This window comes from Lactuca serriola, chromosome 5 (genome assembly GCF_051521515.1).
Source record: "Lactuca serriola cultivar US96UC23 chromosome 5, Lser_US96UC23_V15, whole genome shotgun sequence".
Classification (NCBI taxonomy): domain Eukaryota; kingdom Viridiplantae; phylum Streptophyta; class Magnoliopsida; order Asterales; family Asteraceae; genus Lactuca; species Lactuca serriola.
Window position 1 is genome coordinate 76,937,091 of NC_136412.1, and position 19,510 is coordinate 76,956,600.

Genomic DNA, 19,510 nt, shown 5'->3' on the forward strand with positions numbered 1-19,510 from the left:
TATTTATACAACTAAAAGATAAATATATTCACCAGAAATTAATACAAACATTAATACATAAATCATTCATAATTTAACAAAAAATTCATTAAAAATTCAAATTTTAAATAGAAAATTTACATTTTAATGTAGTCAATTCCCGGTTTAATACACAAAAATCACAGTTTAATACATAAAATTCACAACTTAATATAATCAATTCACAGTTTAAAACAAAAAACTCACCGCTTAATGAAGTCAATTCACATTTTAATACAGAAAATCACTATTTTAAACACAAAATTCTCAACTTATTATAGTTGATTCTCTGTTTAAACAAAAAATTTATAGCTTAATGCAGTTAATTAATAGTTAAAAAGAAACACACACACACACATAGCTTAATCCACAAAATTCACAGATGAATGCAATAAATTCACAATTTAATACACAAAAATATGCATTCTCAACCATATTATCAATTTAAAACTGTAAATACAGTCAATTCACAGTTTAATACACAAAATTCACATCTTAATACAATAAATTCACAGTTTAATACATAAAATTGACGGCTTAATATAATCAATTTATAGTTTAGATAGAAAATTCACAGCTTAATGCAGTTAATTCTTAGATTAAAACACAAACATCACAACTTTAATTCACAACATAACAACACAAATTCTAAATTCAATTCACAATATAACTGTTAAACATAAACTATGAATAACAATTTGAATCCAATATTATAAAAAATAAGAAAACAAACATCAATTCACAACTTAATAGTAGAGAAACTATGATTAACAAAAGTAAACAAAAAATAAGAAATTAAAACGTTAACTTCACAGCTTAGAAGAGTGGTTCAAACACTAATTCATAATGTAAAGTATATAATCTTTTCATTTAGGCATTTCTTCAAATGCTTTGATTCATTTAGGCATCTCATTCATTGTTTAATGAAATAGTTCATGATTTTTATTCACAGTTTAATAAAACAGTTCAGATACTAAGACACCACTTAAAAATATTAGTTCACACACTAAGTATCAACTTAAAAATACTTCAGATACTCATTCACAACTTAAAATACACAATCATTTCATTAAGGCATTTCATCAAACACCTTTTATGCACACTGTTTCTAGTTATATTATTTATAAACTTTTCTACCAGATAATATATCAGAGAAGAGAACATAAAGTAAGCATTTATCAAACATATTGTGTGCATAACATATATCAGATCTATAAGCACAACACATAAGATCTAACCTGATTTGTAATTGTACATCAAACACCTTGAGAAGAGGTCAATAGTGGTGGCGGTCGTCAATAGTAGCGGTGGTCAACAATGGTGGCAACGATCTGATGACAAATCTAAAGAAGGATGCTATAGATATGAAGGTGTAGGTAGTAGATCTGATTAGATCTATACTGGGAACACCACTCGAGATAAGGAAAACCCACCGGAATCATTCAGATCTAAATAGATATGGGCAAAAAACACAAAATAAAGTGGTCGGAATCACGTAAGCGGAGACGACAACAAACGGAGGAGGTGGTTAGTCGTTGAAATGAGACCACGATGGAGGACGACAACGAAGGTGATGTCGTCAGAGAAAATGTCGCCGGAGTTGATGCGATTGTAAATCTAACCTCTTTGGTTGTCAGTGGTGGCGGTTATCATCATAAATCGGAGATCTGGAGTTAGAGGAAGACGACGCTAGCAACACATCTAGTGGTTCTTTTGGTGGTTCGATACAATGGATCTAGAGCAAAAATTAGAGATCTAGCAAACAGCGACAATATGCATTTGGATTCCGGAGAGGCGGTGGTGAGGCGAACATCGACGACGGCGGCGACTGGAGGCTCCTACCATCGGTGGTAGAATAAGAAAGAGGATGGAGGGGTTGATTTTTTTAGAACTATGAGAAAATGAAACAGATCTAGCTTTTAGATCTAAGTTGCAATATCTGATAAGTTGTTTGTGAAACTAGGTTCTGATGTGTTGTTATTTACAATAATGTCATTCTTTACCTTTAATTACAAAAGTAAGTCATTATTTTTTATTATTATTATGGTGCAAGTAACTTAAACGATACCTTAAAGGTGTGTGGCATGTTGCTTTTGAAAAAATTCGGTCAAAATAAAAAATTTTAAGTTCTCATACAAATATTGGTTCTCAAAAGAATTTTTAATTTTGTTCATATTTAGTTCTTTTTTATCACAAAAATTAAATATGAATATATTCAACAATTACAGAGCTTAGAAATCTGGGTGACTTTGTAGATTCAATCTCGCTCAATTGTGAGCCTGATTTTTGGACGACTAAGCTTTCTAATGACGAGAATTTTTATTTGCACGATTTACGTGTTCTTATTGACAAAAAGTTAACAATTCCTATGACGAATTCGACTGTTTGGTTAAAGTTGGGTCCGGTGAAGGTATGTTTGGAGGTCTTGCATTAATAGAATCCCTTCGGCGGTGGCACTCTCTCGCAAGGGCATTTCTATTCCCAACAACTCTGGTCATTTATGCTATGATGGGAGTAACATGACTGATCATTTTTTATTGGGCTGCTGTTTTACTTCTAATTAGAGGTGTTTAAAATATCCGTACCCAAAATTCCGAAATTTAGAATCCGAATTATCCGAAAAATCGGATATCCGAAATTTCAGATATCCGATTTTTCGAAATCGGAATTGGGTAGTGTTTTTCAGAGTTTTCGGATAATTCGGATATCCAATATCCGAAAATTTTGATTTGAGTTTATACATTATTTGTTATTTTAATCACATGTCTTATAACATGATTGTTAATAACTAAAACATATTCATAATGCCCTTAAATAAATACATATATTACTTCATATGCCTTTCTAATTTAAAAATATGTCTTTCTAACATTAAAAACTTTCAAATTTGAACAAAATTTCAAATTTTCGGAAGTCCGTTTTGGTATCCGAAATTTCGGATATGGAATCGGATACCAAAAATCAACTATTCGAAATTTCGGATATTCGAAATTCAGATATCCGAATTTTTGGATATCCGGTTATGAACACCCCCTACTTCTAATGTGTTAATGTGGACTTTTAGTTTGGGTAAAATATTGTGGCAAAATTTCCAATGGGTGAGCGATATCTTTAAGTTTGCTGTGATTTGGGACAATTGTCCCAAAATACGAAAAATTCTTTTGACTATCCTCTATGGTTATCTATGGTGTGTTTGGAAAGCGACAAATGATAACCTATTCAACAAGGCTCGAGTTTTCTCTTCGAAGTTGGCGGATAATATATTCTCGATGGTCTTTGGTTGGGTTAAACATAAAGGAAATTATGGAAATTATTTTGTAATTCCGTTTGTTTTGTTCTCTTTTTGGCCAGCCTTGCTCTTTAGGCTATGGTTTTATAAAATCTCGGCCGTTTTAAAAAAATGATATATAATGTAAAAAATGATTAAATATAAATAAAATAAAATAAATCGTTATCCTTATAGGCTTTTTTATTTTGATTCAAACCCCCTCTAAGAGTCCCCTCTTGTACATGTTGACTTGCCTTACGGACAACCTCAAGCTGATATTAACAAGACAACCGGTAACTTATCCCGTTAACTTACTCTCTTACCTCCCCCTCACGTCTCCTCCAAGAATCTCTCTATACATTACCCCTTTCCCGCCTAAAAAAACTAAACAGTAATGGACTCCGATCATCCCTCCACCTCCACATCCACCTTGGATACACCACCGCAGCCACCACCACCAATCGACTACAGCCAATACCCACCTGAGCCTCTCACCGAACGCGTCCTCCGTGCACTTGAAACCCGTCTCCTTCTACTCCACCGCTCTAACAACGACTTCTTCATCTTAGGCGCCACCGGAAATGTCTACACAGTCACTCTCTCCGCCACCCCGTCCTGCACATGTCCTGACAGTACCACCCCATGCAAACACATACTCTTCGTCTACATCCGCCTTCTCTCTGTTTCCCTAGACGACCCTTGTTTATGGCGCCGCACCCTCCGCCCTTGCCAACTCACCCGCCTCCTCTCTGCTCCCGTCTCTGTAGATGCGGTTGCTGGTGTAGCCATCCGACAACGCTACCAAGAACTGTATCTCCACCGTGCCGCAACAAACCCGGATGGGGAGGGACCCCCGGTGCAGGTGGAAGAGGGTTCAAATTGTCCGGTGTGTCTGGAGGAGATGGGCAGAGGGGATCGGAAACTGGTGGCGTGTGAGACTTGTAAGAATCCGATTCATGAAGAGTGTTTGATGGCGTGGAAGAAGACCAGTAGGAGAAGATTGACGAGTTGTGTGATATGTCGTGCAAGATGGAGAGATCCAGCTGAACGAGAGAGGTATATTAACCTCTCGGCGTATGTTAGCGCAGATGAAAACACCATACATGGTCAACAGGATGTAGATTATAGTGGGGTGAATGTAAATGATTAGAGATATAAAAAAAATAGAGATAGACTTTTTATTTCTCTCATTCATATTTTATTTATTTCTTGTCCATTTGTTTGGAATTGATGGGATTAATTCAAAATATAAATAGAAACATCTACTACTCTACTCGCATACCATGCAGTGTGCAGTTAACTCCCACTTAATTCGGCTAGCAAGTCCAACGTTGTTATTGATATGTTTTTTTTTATCGGGTTTTGTAAAAAGTTGGGTTTAGGTGGTTAGATTTAAAATGTTTGATATATTATTTAAGAGCTTTTGATTCGGTAGACTCCTCTAATATGTCTCTACTCGGTTAAATTAAAGGTTATATTCATATCTTACTCGATTAACAACCACACAACCATTAAGTTTGTATGAACCGAGAAACAAGAGGATCATGCCTTTGAATCTTTGAATAAGAGGTTGTTTATTAAGGAGCTAATAATTTCCTTGTCGAAGAGAAAAAACGATTGTGGTGTATGTAGATGTTTAAGAATATATCATTATAGAGTACCTAAACACAACTCAAACAATTTAGGTGTTATAAAGTACCTAAACAATGTACTATGTATCATTATAGAGTACCTAAACAACTAAACAATGTAATTATACATAAACACACAACTCAAATCTGAATAGGCGTGTTTATTATTTGAATAAAAAAAAATCATATAATTAAACAATTTGCTGCAGATATTCGGATTTTTGGATTGGTCTTCGAAAAAACCGAATTATTATTTAGGATTTTGGATTGATTTTGGTTTATAAAATAAAATCTGGATGGTCTAAAATATCCGACTAACAATTTTTATTTATTTATTTATTTTATTTACTTTTAATATATATCTTTAGTATTTTAATAATTTACTAATTTTTTAATATATCAGAAAGTCTCATTTAATACTTTATAACTTACTTTTTACAAAAAAAAATTATCTATAAAATTTAAAATTATAATATATTTTTTCTTAATTTGTAGTTGTTTATAAATTTTAATTCATAACGATTTAAACTATTTTCTCAAGTTTTTTTTATTGATTGGGCTAATACTGAAGTTATATATTTATTAAAATGTATTGCCTCTTAAAAAACGAATTGTAAAAATCAATCAAAACAAATTGCAATTTGGTTAGTTTGTTATATTTAGGTCCATATTTTGAAAATCGAAATCAATTTAGATTTATTTAATCGGATCGGACTATCATCCCTAAATTTGACAGTGACATTCTAACAAATTAACATAACGTCTTTTATAGTATGACGGAGAGATTGTCTTTTATTTTTTCGTTCTTCTTGTGTTTCTTAATTGATATAGAGATTGTACTTTTTTTTGAACCGGCAAATCTAATCTACTCGTAAGCTAAAAACACCTATTCCACCTATGTCCACAACGGGACTTGAACCCTCAACCTCAAATAGGGAGGACACCACCTGATACCGCTAGGCTATAAGCCCTTTGGTGATATAGAGATTGTACTAACTTCTTTTCTATATAGACCAACTTTTGTTTGACTACACAATCTGCTATTAGGACATATTGTCTATATTTTACAATTCACAGAAAATACAAAGTTAGTTTATTAAATACAAGTTACCAATATCATCAAATCCTAATTGACAGTTTGTCCATATTTTCGATGCCAACATGTGTGTTTTCGGATAACATATATTTCGGCCCAACGTACCTAGCTGTTTACGTGAAACTTACCCAACTAGTTTGAACAATATTCAACATAGTAATTATAACGATATAAATGATCGTCAACGAGTGTCATCATACATAAACTAAACACATGGTAATGAAGCATTACTTACAAAAAACATAATTAGTCATGTAATTGACAAAATAGTTTTATATAATTATTTTTAGACATAAAAATGTTCTTTAAATGTGTTGTGACTTTGAAAGGATTCCTTTAATTAATTCTCCATATTATTTCTATATATAGCCCGAAAACAGTAAATATGTCTGAATGACCCACACAGAATGCACATTGAATAATGATTGGACATCTAAATATCTAGTGAGCCATGCTTTTTTTTTTCTTTCATATTGGAAGTAATACAAAATACAACATGAACAAAATGTCATTTACATTTTACAAGACATAGGACAATCTCAAATGACATGTACCACATATTAATCAGGACTGGCCCAAGGCATCAACTTTGTTTATTCTTTTGGGTATGCATTTCATTTAGGCCCAAGACATATTTCCTAACAAAGACACCATTTGAGGTTTGGGAAGCCAAAAGCCGAGTGGGAAAAAAGAAAAGAACACCTTAAATTTCTTGGTAAATGCGTCTTGCATGCCTAATTCCAAGAGTCAATAGAACCGAAGAAGACGAGGCAACGGGAGTTTTATTTCAAAATTTTAGTTCTTTTTCTCGACTTCTTCCTTAGGCTAAAGGAAGTGGTAACACTTTTAACACCTTGTCATGTCAATTTTTTGAGTGTCACATCATTTTTTTTGTCTTAACATATGATTCTTAGCATTTCAAAAGGGAGTGGTAACACTCATAGCATTCTTTTTTTTTTTTATTTTCTTTATCAAATTTAATTAAATTATATTTATTAATACATAAACATTTAATATTAAAAAAATCCTATTTTTTTTAAATAAAAACCCTTAATACTTAAAGAAAAAAGGCTACACTAATTTAAAACATAATACTAAATAAAAAGGTTTATGCTTTAGGACAAAAAATACCAAATTGTTTAAACTTTAGGACAAAAGATAACAAGCTACTGAAACTTTGGGGGCAAAATATGTAAATTCTTTATCTTCTTCCCCAATTCTTTTCCTGTTAAAACGCACCCAGTAAGCAACGAAAATCTTATCAACAAAAATTGAAGCTTCCACACCTCCCAACTGTCAAAATTGGAATATATATATATATATATATATATATATATATATATATATATATATATATATATATATTAAAAATGTTTTTTTTATTCCGCATATGTTCAAAAGCTGGAACCCCATGCATCCAATCACAGCCAAAGAAGCTTTCTCTTTCATCTCGCTAATACACTGACGACTCATCAATGGCGAGCCCCCTAGCGAGAGCTAGGGGCGGTGTTCCATGTATGCTGGCGACGTTGGCGACTTCTCTTGGCACTTCAACTCCGCTTAGTCTTAGTGCCTTTACAACTTTACACTACCGAGAAAGTCGGGTTTTTCTTCTGATTTTGTGTTCAAAGTTGATATTACTAGTTTTTTTGGTTAAGTGAATGTCTAAAACGTATGAAGCAATACATAGGGGTGAAGACCAATATATGCTAACTTAATTAACAGTGTAATGCTTAAGGGCATCCACAATTTGGAGTTGAATATGAGTTTAATAGAATTAAATTGAATATAATATAGAAGAGAAAAAAAGGTAGAGTTCAATGGGGATTGAATCTCATATTAGCCTATATCAATGCAAAATGGTGAGTTTATTATTATTATTATTATTATTTTTATTTTAATGAATCCTTCTTAATAAATGAAAGTTTTTTTTGCCACATATCAATCTCTCATGAGTTTTGACACTTGTCATTTTGTGGTATTTTTTAAATAAATAATATCTACATGTCAATTTATGTTTTTTTTTTTAATTTTTAAAATAAAAGCCACATAATGTTATACCTATATAGACTCTAAACCAAATTCAACAATTACAAGTAGTCAATTACATTAATAAGGGTCATGATTTTAAACCAAACATTCTTTTCATATTACAAAAGACACTTTTGGTATTTTAAATATTTTGTGTCATTTATCTAACTTTCTTATTCCTTTATAATTTGTAAATCTAAAAATAATATTTTGTATTTGTATATTTTATTTCATTTTATTTGTTTATTCGGAATAAGTTAAACATATTAACTATTTGCCTTACAAATTGAAAATTTTCCTTCTAATTTTCAAGAAATTTCGATTTATATTATGAATCAATGAATAGTCTTTTATTTATAAGTCAAACTCCCCTTGAAGTCCCTTCTTGTACATGTTGACTTGCCTTACGGACAACCTAAACCTCATTTTAACGAGGCAACCGGTAACTTATCCCGTTAACTTACGCCCTTACCTCCCCCTCACGTCTCCTCTAAGAATCTCTACATCACCTACAATACCCCCACCACCACACCATTTCCCCACAAGAAAACCCAAAAAAAAATGGAACCTGCACATCCCTCCACCTCCGCCGCACCACCAACACCACCGCCACCGCCGCCAGCAGACTACACACAATACCCACCTGAGCCTCTCACAGAACGAGTCCTCCGTGCACTAGAACACCGTCTCCGTCTCCTCCACCGCTCTAACAACGACTTCTTCATCTTAGGCGCCACCGGAAACGTCTACACAGTCACCCTTTCCGCCGCTCCATCCTGCACATGCCCAGACCGGACCACCCCATGCAAACACATCCTCTTCGTTTACATCCGCATCCTCTCCATCTCCCTCGACGACCCTTGTTTATGGCGCCGAAACCTCCATCCTTGCCAACTCACCCGCCTCCTCTCAGCTCCCGTCTCTGCAGATGCCGTTGCCGGTGTAGCCATCCGACAACGCTTCCAGGAAATGTATCTTCACCGTGCCGCCACCAACCCGGATGGGAAACGGCCGCCGGTGGTGGCAGAAGAGGGTTCGAATTGTCCGGTGTGTCTGGAGGAGATGGGGAGAGGTGATCGGAAACTGGTGGCGTGTGCCACTTGTAAGAATCCGATTCATGAAGATTGTTTCATGGCGTGGAAGAGGAGTAGTAGGAGAAGATCAACGTGTTGTGTGATATGTCGAGCAAGGTGGAGAGATCGAGCTGAACAGGAGAAGTATATTAACCTGTCGGCGTATGTTAGCGAAGATGAAAACGATCAACAGGGTGAAGATTATTGTGGGGTGAATTTAATTAATTAGAGACTAATGTTAATTTCTCTCATTTTTTTTTCTTTTCTTTTCTTGTTCAATTTGTTTAGAATTCATGGGATTGATTTAACATGTAAATACGTACATCTATTGTTATTAATATTGACAACTCTGAACCTATCTGTGTCTGTCTAGTGCAATTTTTAATCGGACGTGGGTTTATTAATATGTTTATGATAGTTTTGAAACCTTGATAAAATATGACTTTAACTCATTATGCCTAGCGAACCATAAACAATTCCAATCAACACATCTGTTTGGTAATTATTTCCGTTGTTGTCAAACAGTAGCTCGGTGGTCGACTAGGGTCAAGCGATTAATCGGTTTGGTGGGGATTAATCGGAGGATTAATCGGGGACCATAAATTACTAATAAAACTATTTTAAAACTTAATATATCCTAAGAAAAAAATTGTATTTGAAGATTTAAAATGTTTAAACTTTGAAATTTTGAAATATTTGGTATAATATTTGAAAATTTGAATATTAAAAAATTTAAAAATTTGAAGTTTTGAAAATTTTGGTGTAATATCTGAAATTTTAAATTTTTTAAAATCTTCCCGCCAAGGACCGCTGAGGACCGCCGAGGACCGCCTAGCCTGAGTTTGACCGATATTGATCAATTTCCGCCAAACACCCCTAATCGTAATCAGTTGCAGACCGCCTAACATCTAGGCGGCCGTCTAGGCCGATATTTAAAACACTGATCAAAACAAATTGTTTATTTTGTGGTGTAAACAATGCAAGAAAACCTAAACATGGTGAGAATGAAACCCATTTTCAAACACATCTTAAAAATGTAAAATTTATATAGTTACAAGGTTCGGGGACCAAATGTTGTTTTTATACAAGTTTAAGGGGTCAAATGTTTCCTTTAATCGGTTATGTGTGTAAAATTTATGTGTGTTAGACCATCTCCAATGTACTGAACTCATATAAGTTCAATGGATCGATACATGTACATTTCATTCATTATACAACTTTACTCATTAAACTTTATACTTCATTAAACTCTATACAATTTAATAGATTGCCACATTATTTATAATTTTCTTTTTATTGTTATTTTTTTAAAAAATTAATTAGCATGAAAATATAAATTAAAAGCTACAATTAAAATTTTAAAATATTAAATTATATATATATATATATATATATATATGTGTGTGTGTGTGTGTGTGTGTGTGTGTGTATGTTTGTGTGTGTGAGGAGAGAGAGTATAGAGTTCAATAGCGATTGAACTTCCCATTCTATTGAATCCTACTCATTTCTCACAATAGGAATTTTGAGTTTAATGGGATTAAACTCCCCACTAAACTCTCATTGGAGATGGCCTTGGTGTGTAAGAAAACTAAAAGTAAACCATATCTATCATAAGTGGTTAATGTATTTTGGTAGCCAGTGAGTATTGGTTGATATTGGTTTTGATTAACGCTTTTATAGATTAATGGTTATGGTTAATGGTTAATATTGGTAAATGATAATGGTAAAAAAATGAGATAAAAATAAAAATATTTTGCTATAAAAACTGAAAAACATAAAGTATATTGTTATATAAAAAAATTCAGTGTTTATAACATTATATGATAGAAGATTTCTTATCCCATTTAATTTCAAATAATTTCCTTCTAAATTTCCGATTCCAAATATCATGGGGGGAAGGGGGCAAAGTGGGCAGCTGCACATGAACCTATTTTTTTATTATATATTTTTATTTAAAAATCAAAACTTATAATAACAATAAGAGCCCATTTTCTTTAGTTCTTCGTGAGCCCTTCAGGATATTTAATTCTTTAGGACCGGCCTTGCTAAATATAATTACATAATACATATTTAATATTATATTATATTAAAAACATTCATTAATATTATTGGTTCGGTTCGGTTTTGGATGAAAACAATAACCGAACCATATATATTTGGTTAATCAAAAATAGAAACCACGTCACCTTTTGTAATATAGTTATTGTTAAGTTGATTTTGGTTAGTTTTTTTTGTTAATATGCTCATCTCTAGTTGCTACTAAGGACGATACTAAATTAAAGCTAGCAACAATCTTTTCTAATCGTATAGTTGCTAATAAGGACGATACTAAATTAAAGCTAGCAACAGTCTTTTCTAATCGTTGTTGAATTAGTAACATAACTCTATGTTTGATTTGTCTTGCACCACCATAAAACGCATTTGCAAGATAAAAGGGGGTTATAACTTATAACTTATAATATGTACAAGATCTCATGAAGATCAACTTTGTGATTTCACTTTATCACTACAATCTAGTTTATATAATGAGGACTATAAGTCTATAATTCTGGCACGAAAACCACTATATGCATCATCTTATAAAATACTTTTATAATGAGATTAATCTCCATGAAACACTTGATTAAAAAAAAAAAAAAAAAAAAAAAAAAATCGGTTAAGATAGACACCTTCTAAAAGTTTATAGAGTAATGATGTGTTTATAGATTGGTGGTGTTAGAAAATAAATAGGGGGTGTAATTGATATTAATAGTAATCCTAATGGAACATACTTGTGGCAATTTTTATCTATCGCGATTCGCGAGGGAGTTGTAAATTCTAATTACCAAAATAGAGAGACGATGGCAGAAGCAAGAACATACGTGGATTCCGGCAATCTATCTCGGAAAGTAATCGCAATTGCCGCCGGAGAAGCTCACACTCTTGCTCTCACCGGTAATAAAATCTTATCCAGTACTTATCATCTATTAATTGGCACCACCACCACAATACAAGTTTCGAGCTAATGGAAGCTTTTCGGCTTTTTAATTTTGTTGTATGAAGCTGATGGTGATGTATATTCATGGGGCAGAGGAACCTTCGGCCGGCTCGGCAATGGTTCGGAGGTTGATCAGTTTTTTCCGGTGAAAATTGAATTCAGTTTGACGGATAAGAGAGATAAGGTCAAAATTGTTGGAATATCTGCCGGTGCTTATCACAGTCTAGCTCTTGCTGGTAATATTTCCATCCCTACCTTTTCCCCAAATATCAGTTAATCCAATTATTTAGTGGATTTCGATTAATCAATTTTACTAATTGCCCTAGATATTTTCCAAGATTCTGAAATTGGAGCATGAACTGATATGTTGTTCCTAATATACTATGGTTGTTGCATCATCATTGCTACATGATGCCAACATTGTTACAATTCGCATATATGGTTTGCTGAAGTAGGATGCTGTAAAATACAAATATATGAAAGTGCATTGCTAGTTAATTGCATTTAACCCTAGCAAATAAGGTCATTGCAATATAATATCTGAAATCTAATATACAAATTCTGAAAACGTGGCCTAACATTTTCTTTCTCTAATTTTCCAACATTTATCTCAGATGATGGTTCAGTTTGGGGCTGGGGCTACAATGCTTGTATCCTTTCGAATTATGACATGACATGACATGACAGGTTTTGTAATTTGGATTAATGTGACAAAAATTGCAATTTTTCTTGTTCCACCCAAAAAGGTAGAACAAGATGGGACAGAAACTTGCTCTCGATCTCTTGTATGTGCAAAAGACGAGAATGCCCTCCTCATCCTCATCACGAAAAATATTCCTAGAATGCTTTTCCAGTCATGTAACAAATGGTCCAATGTAGACCATAGGACATATTAGTAATTTATATCCTTGACAATGAGGCAGATGGTCAACTTGGTTTTGATGGAGAGAATTCTATTGTTCCATGTTTGGTGAAAATGCCCATGACAGATGGATCGGCAACCGAGAATGAGAAGGAACTTAAGGTGTGGACTAAAATACCCTTCTCTTATTCCTATTTAATAAATTATGTCAGTAATTTACTTTTCTACCCAGATTTCTTCGGTAAAAGCGGGAGGCATGATGTCACTAGCAATCGATAACCTCGGGACACTTTGGATGTGGGGCAGCTGCCCGGAACAACAAACACCTACCCCAATATCCATTAACTTCCCTGGTCACACTGTCGTGAAGGTCGCGTGTGGAAGCGAACACATCGTGGCATTAGCCAAAAATGAAGATGGTATTCTAGTATGCTATACATGGGGCAATAACAATCACGGGCAGCTAGGCCTCGGGCACACGGAAACAAGCCCAAACCCTCAAATAGTCGAAAAGTTCTGCCCGGATTCTCCATTGGCACCTTATGAAATAGCATGTGGAGCATTTCATACTTGTGTACTCACTTACAAAAAGACCGAAAGCGTTACACAGAAAAGCGTATGTTGGACTTTCGGTCTTGGTGATAACGGGCAGCTCGGTCAGGGAACCACGAAAAGGTCAATGTACCCGGAAATGGTGATCGGGCTGCCCGAGAATTCTCGTTTTGTTTCGGTCGCGTGTGGTTTGTTCCACACGAGTCTAGTTTCATCATCGGGTGAAATTTGGTCGTGGGGTATGGAAAACGGGCTCGGGTTATGCCCAGAAGCTACTTTTACTGAATCCGACGGTGGAGATGCGCTCACTCCTCGTTTGATCAACGGCCCGAATTTCCCTGACCCCGTTCAAGTAGCTTGCGGGGCGGCCCATACTGTTCTTGTAGCCGAAAGTGGCTACAAGATTTGGTCATGGGGGCGAGGGAAAAATGGGATTCTTGGAAATGGTCATGAAAATGACCATTTTACCCCTAGGGTTGTCTCATGGCCCCCACAGGGGCCACGAGACGAGGAGGAAACGGTGGTTAAGGATGATGGTGTGGAGAGATTAGGGGCGGTGATGGAAGAGATGGAGAGGGTTAAGTCTAGGGGTTTGGTGATGGAGCGTTATGCGGGGTTTTTATATGGTTTGCTATTTGGGAAGGTTTTTGAGGGAGATAAGGATATACCGATATCGTTTAAGGAATTAGGGTCGTTTGATGTTGGGAAAGAGTGGGAGGATATGTTGGAATCTTGTGATAAAGGGAAGCTTGTGCGTTTGAAGATGTTTTATAGGAATATGCTCGAGGGTGTTGAGGATAAGATTATGAAGGATAAAGTTAAGGAGATGATTAAAGAGTATATCGGATCATCGGGGAGTAGTGGTAGGTAAATCGTGTGTGAAATTTTTGCAGGTTTATGTATATTTTATACTTTTATGTCGACCTTTACAAGTAATTTCTAGTTAGAAGTGTTAAAAGACCCTTCATTTCAAAAAATATATATGTTAAATGTATTATTTTACTTGCAATTTCTTAATGTCACACCGAACATCAAGTTTTCCTACCTTATATCATATAGTGTGGGTCCCTGTAACAGATTTACAATGAAATGGTTTTTTTTTTTTTTATCTCATGGCCAACTTCCAATGAAATGGTTTTTTTTATGATTTATTATTGAATATCAAATTAAGTTATTCTATTTTAGACATTACAAACAACACATGGTTAAAGTTATAACCAATCTATAAAGATACGGTTGACATCAACACTACATGTTTTTACCATTTTACCCTTTCCTTCTTTTGTGGCTCAACACGAAATCATCATCATCTTCACTACTATCTTCCAAAATTCGTTTATTTGCTTTCGCATCCCCATTTTTTGAAACAGGTTGTGGCGGTGGCAGCAGCTTTTTTGAACTTTCTCCGCCTCTGTTGGGCGGTGAAAATGGTTGTGGCTTCTTTGAAGTCTCCGGTCTACTTGGCGGTGGTGGTGGCTGAGATTTCACTGGAGTTCCCATTCGTATTTCCTTTTGCCTCCTCTGCTTTTTCTCATATGCCTTTTTTGCCCTTTCGGGTGACAACATCCCATGTTCCATCATCCTGCATATCCCAGATGCAATAAATAAATCATGGTGGCTGTTTCTTTTTACAAATTTTATCGCGACATGAACACTGTTTGTTGATTGTTAAAAGGGTAAAATGGTCATTTACTCATATTCAGTCGGTTTATTAAATACAGAGAAAAACATCTTCATGTATAAAGTAGAAAGTATTTATGAACAGAACTCACCAAAACTCTGCCATTTCGCTTGAAGGTATTTGTTTAGACAATGACTCATAAAAGATCCTTAGAGGTTCTCGCTGTTAAACATCAGGTATTACAATAATCATAACAGAATAAAACATTTTTAGCGTTTAACAAATGATTTGTATTATGAAAATGATGAAAAGAAGAAAAGTTTGTGTACCTCTTCTGGAACATCATACTTTTGGCCAGGCAAGGAGTAAACTTTCTTCTCTCTTGATTTAACTGTCTTTGTAGTTGTTTTGGTCTTTGAAGAACTCAGAATTGATTTTCCTTTAGCCTTCAGAATGACAAAAGGACAGAGTCAATCAACATGCAAAAGAAAAAATTCAAAGCTATGGAGATATTAATCGAGTAAAATAACCCAAAATCCGAAGTATAACATACAAAAAACCAAGATCCACTATGATTTGGATGTGAATTTTCAAGTTGAGCATTGCAAATTGAAGAACCAGCATCAGATAGTTTGATAATCGTTTAATTTAGGTGAGGTTACGTATCTGGATAATCGGTTTTCATAATCTTTTTACCAAACATTCAGCCGACAACAATTAGTTCTTGAATTATTCTCCACATATGTTAATTCCACCACAATTGTTAAGATTTCTTCCAAGAAGTTGAAGATTAATCAGATCAGGATAACAAAACATTCTTATCCTTTTATTTCTTTATTTGTGAGATGAAGGGAATCAAATTGGGGTCGACGTTTCCGATTGATAGAATCGACAGATTTACAATTGCAATTCGATCGAGTCTACTAACGATAACATAAATTGTTTGATTAATTTCAATTTCAAACATCCAGTTAGCCCAGTAATAGATTATTATTCATTTCTAGGTACAGCTCAACCGACGATAAACAAAACCTAATCAGACTCATATAACAACAAAGAATTTTACCTCAATTTTAGAAACATTTGATGTGGTTGTGGTTGTGGTTGTGGACGAAAATTTATGCTTTGAATCAATCGATTGCTTGGTTGAGCTTCCACTAACAACTTTGTTCTTGATAACAGATGGATCGAATTTAGTTTTAGCTGATGATCCATCTCGAATTCCGCTACTGGATTTCATCTTAACCAGATTATAGTTTCTTTCTGTGGACATTTTGATCGGAAATTAACCTCTTCTGATCTGATCAAAACCTAAACTTCGCTATGGTCTGGATCGTTAAATTATTGAATGCGAGATCTCGTTCTCTGTCTCTCTCTCATGCTATTTTGATGTGTATAATCTGATCGTTTAGAAGTTACGAACCTGTGGAGAGAAAGGGTGGTGGGGTGTTGATAGAAAGGTGAAAAAGGTGATTCGCTGAAGATCTGTCTAGTTTTTACCACTTCGGTTGTTTTTCTTTTTAAAGAAAATCCGAATAAAAAAAAATCATTATATTTGGGTTTTACCTAAAAAAAAGTTACTAGTATTTATTTATTTATTTATTTTCAATTTGACCATTAAAACGCTAGTGCCGGTTTTAAGGGTTTAAAAAAAAATCGTAAATAAGGTTAAAGTTTAGGAATTATGTGGAGATTTTTTATATATACTAAATGTATTTGAAGAAAACTTACATTTATTTATAAAAAAATTAAAATAATAATAACTTTTATTAAAAAACACAATATTTATAATTTATATATCGTTTTTAGAATTTTTTGTGATTTTCTTTAATAAACATTATTACTACAATCATAAAGATATCACTTATATCTTATATAACTTACGAAGACTTTGTTGATTTATTGCAAGAAGTGTATTTCTAGGCTAAATGTTACTTTATTGTTTTAGGTTTTAGGTGTAAAACATTTATCATAAAACTACAACTTACGGAAGATATTTTTACAATCGAACGACAACTCAGAAAATAAAAATTTATAAGAGGTTGTTATTCCTAAATAGAGCTTCATTATACATGTTATGTAACTTAGAAACGCATTTCTTACGACAAATAAACAAAAGTCTTTTTTTATTTTCATCAATGTCATATTTGTCAAAAAAAATACATTTTAACTTTTTTTATTAGGTTTTGCACCCTCTTAACTGGTCATCAATGTCATAAAAGCCCTCATATTTACACATCACCACCACCACCCTTTTGCCAACAACACCATCTTCACCATAAAACATCGGTAGCCCCTATCAGCACCATCTATGACCTACCTTCTGTATTCTTCATCTCCGACCCACCATCATAACCATCGTTCACCTACTGTTCTTTCTCTTTACAACCTGATAAAAAGCCCAAAATGACAAAACTTACCTAAATGTGAGACGTTTATGAACACAAATTTGGACTTAGGACATAACCTTACATTTCATGTAAGTATGAAGGCTTTTATGACAATAACCTTAATATAAGAGCTACAATAATTATAAAAACACATGTTAAATGCAATTAATAGGACTTTTGTTGATTTATCGGAAGGAGTTCATTTTTAAGCCATGTATATCATGGAGCTCTATTTTAGAATTGTATTTAGATGATATCTTTATGAGTGTAGTAATGATATTTATTAAAGAGAATCATAAAAAATCCCAAAAAATGATATATAAATTATCATTATTGTGTTTGTTAATAAAAAAATGTGACATTTTTTAGTGAAAGGGATGTAGATGGTTTCTTGATTTTATGTTTTCAATAAATAAAGTATATATAAAAAAGAAAATCTCTAGAAAAGTCGTTTAACTTTAACTTTATTAATGAAAAGTTATCCTTTTTTTTACAATTTAATCCTTAAAACTGACGCTAACCAAGTACAATGGTTGTTTTGCAAGTGTTCATCGGTTTCAAAGGTTTAAAAAAAAAAAAAAAAAAAAAAAAAAAAAAAAGTGGGGTGTAGGTTGACTTTTTTTGTCAATAGAGCTAAAATATAATGAGTTTTTTTTTAAAGATTTCCTAATGAAATACCACAAAAGTCACTAAGTTTACATGAAAATTCGATTTTGACACTTTTACTTTTTTGTCTCAAATTAGACACTGCATTCCCAATTTGTTATAATTCTGACTACTTGATCGTTCAACCTAGTTGTCTACAGATGTGGCGTGATGACGTGTCAGTTATGATGATGTGACATTTTGGCAAGACATGCAGACGTGTCGAAATTGAAAAATATACACAAAAGATTATAAGTTTTCACTAAAGCTAGCAAAAATCGACCCAACCCATCAACTCAACCCGAACCCAACCAAAAATTAGCAGGTTAGGTTGAGATTTTCAACCCATTTAAGTTAAATGGGTCAACCCGTCTAACCCATTTAATTAAATAGGTTGGGTTGGATAAAATTTATCAACCTGTTTTCAACTCACCGACTCATTTAACTTTAATTCATATTTAGTTTAATAATTATTTAAATATTATCATGTATTAATTTAAGTACTAGCCACTCTAAAAAATCACTTTGAAATTATATATATTTAATGTTATTTTAAGAATTTCTTTGTATATGTGACTTGAGATTGTGCTTTTGTCATACTTTGAAATTTTGTTTAAATCTATAACTAATTTAAATGGTGTCATATTTAGTTAATTAATTAATTTATTTTTATTTTAAATGGATCAACCCAAAATTAACTAATTTATTTAATAAGATGGCTTATGAACTATATAAACGGGTCAACTTGGTAACAACCTATTTATTTGAAAGGTTTGTTTGGGTTGGAAATATCAACCCATTTAAACAAACAGGTTGGGTTGAGTTGAAATTTTCAACCCAATTAATAAATAGGCTGAACCCAAACCCAACCCAGATCTATCATTGCCAGCTCTAGTTTTCACTTTTTAAAATTTTGACACTGAGTTATTTTTTTATTTTCAATTTTGAAAAAAATTACACAAAAAATTAATCATTGCAAAAAAAAAATTACACTAAATCGATCATCATTTTTACCAATTTTGTTCACTATTGACCATTTTTCATTTGAAACCGTATAAAAAAGTTTTTCTCATTTGAAACCATATAAATACATTTTTTCTTATTTAAAAACCCATATTTTTTGTATAAATACAAGAGTTTTTACATTCAAATCATAATGTTATATTTAAATATTTATTAGTTATATTGTAATCGTATTTTTAATTAAAGACACAACTTTAAAATGAGTTTGGTTGTGTGAAATGCATAGTCAGATAAGCTAATGATCTTAGGAACAAAAGGGTCTGGAGGTCGTTTTAATTAAAAACACAACATTTTTTTTCATATGAATTCAGATTTTAACGATC

The 19,510-nt window shown here is 33.3% G+C and overlaps 4 protein-coding genes across 4 annotated transcripts; 3 read left to right on the top strand and 1 right to left on the bottom strand.

The window, feature by feature from the left end:
- Positions 1–3,645: 3,645 nt before the first annotated feature.
- LOC145050569 (uncharacterized) lies at positions 3,646–4,559 on the top strand. The gene has a single exon (XM_078998795.1). It carries the CDS (start codon positions 3,681–3,683, stop codon positions 4,434–4,436), a length of 756 nt encoding a protein of 251 aa, XP_078854921.1. The 5' UTR covers positions 3,646–3,680; the 3' UTR covers positions 4,437–4,559.
- Positions 4,560–8,528: 3,969 nt separating this feature from the next.
- On the top strand, positions 8,529–9,475 carry LOC145052652 (uncharacterized). Its single transcript, XM_079000510.1, has one exon. The coding sequence runs from the start codon at positions 8,606–8,608 to the stop codon at positions 9,344–9,346; it is 741 nt and encodes a 246-aa protein (XP_078856636.1). The 5' UTR covers positions 8,529–8,605; the 3' UTR covers positions 9,347–9,475.
- A 2,378-nt stretch (positions 9,476–11,853) lies between these two features.
- LOC145052653 (ultraviolet-B receptor UVR8-like) lies at positions 11,854–14,517 on the top strand. The gene is made up of 5 exons (XM_079000511.1): positions 11,854–12,051; positions 12,160–12,330; positions 12,709–12,744; positions 13,018–13,118; positions 13,189–14,517. The coding sequence occupies exons 1-5, from the start codon at positions 11,958–11,960 to the stop codon at positions 14,377–14,379; spliced, it is 1,593 nt and encodes a 530-aa protein (XP_078856637.1). The 5' UTR covers positions 11,854–11,957; the 3' UTR covers positions 14,380–14,517.
- Positions 14,518–14,629: 112 nt separating this feature from the next.
- On the bottom strand, positions 14,630–16,594 carry LOC145052655 (uncharacterized). Its single transcript, XM_079000512.1, has 4 exons — positions 16,196–16,594; positions 15,459–15,575; positions 15,281–15,351; positions 14,630–15,090 (listed from the first exon to the last, which is right to left on the bottom strand). Exons 1-4 carry the CDS (start codon positions 16,400–16,402, stop codon positions 14,775–14,777), a joined length of 711 nt encoding a protein of 236 aa, XP_078856638.1. The 5' UTR covers positions 16,403–16,594; the 3' UTR covers positions 14,630–14,774.
- Positions 16,595–19,510: the final 2,916 nt, after the last annotated feature.

What these genes read in the sequence shown, in the direction of transcription:
- LOC145052655 (XM_079000512.1), bottom strand. Translation starts at nt 16,402, where the DNA reads ATGTCCACAGAAAGAAACTATAATCTGGTTAAGATGAAATCCAGTAGC. An exon ending in CAAATGTTTCTAAAATTGAG is followed by an intron (nt 15,576 to 16,195) that starts GTAAAATTCTTT and finishes GTCATTCTGAAG; the next exon opens with GCTAAAGGAAAATCAATTCT. An exon ending in AGTATGATGTTCCAGAAGAG is followed by an intron (nt 15,352 to 15,458) that starts GTACACAAACTT and finishes GATGTTTAACAG; the next exon opens with CGAGAACCTCTAAGGATCTT.
- LOC145052652 (XM_079000510.1), top strand. Translation starts at nt 8,606, where the DNA reads ATGGAACCTGCACATCCCTCCACCTCCGCCGCACCACCAACACCACCG.
- LOC145050569 (XM_078998795.1), top strand. Translation starts at nt 3,681, where the DNA reads ATGGACTCCGATCATCCCTCCACCTCCACATCCACCTTGGATACACCA.
- LOC145052653 (XM_079000511.1), top strand. Translation starts at nt 11,958, where the DNA reads ATGGCAGAAGCAAGAACATACGTGGATTCCGGCAATCTATCTCGGAAA. An exon ending in TCACAGTCTAGCTCTTGCTG is followed by an intron (nt 12,331 to 12,708) that starts GTAATATTTCCA and finishes CATTTATCTCAG; the next exon opens with ATGATGGTTCAGTTTGGGGC. An exon ending in AGAATGAGAAGGAACTTAAG is followed by an intron (nt 13,119 to 13,188) that starts GTGTGGACTAAA and finishes TTTTCTACCCAG; the next exon opens with ATTTCTTCGGTAAAAGCGGG.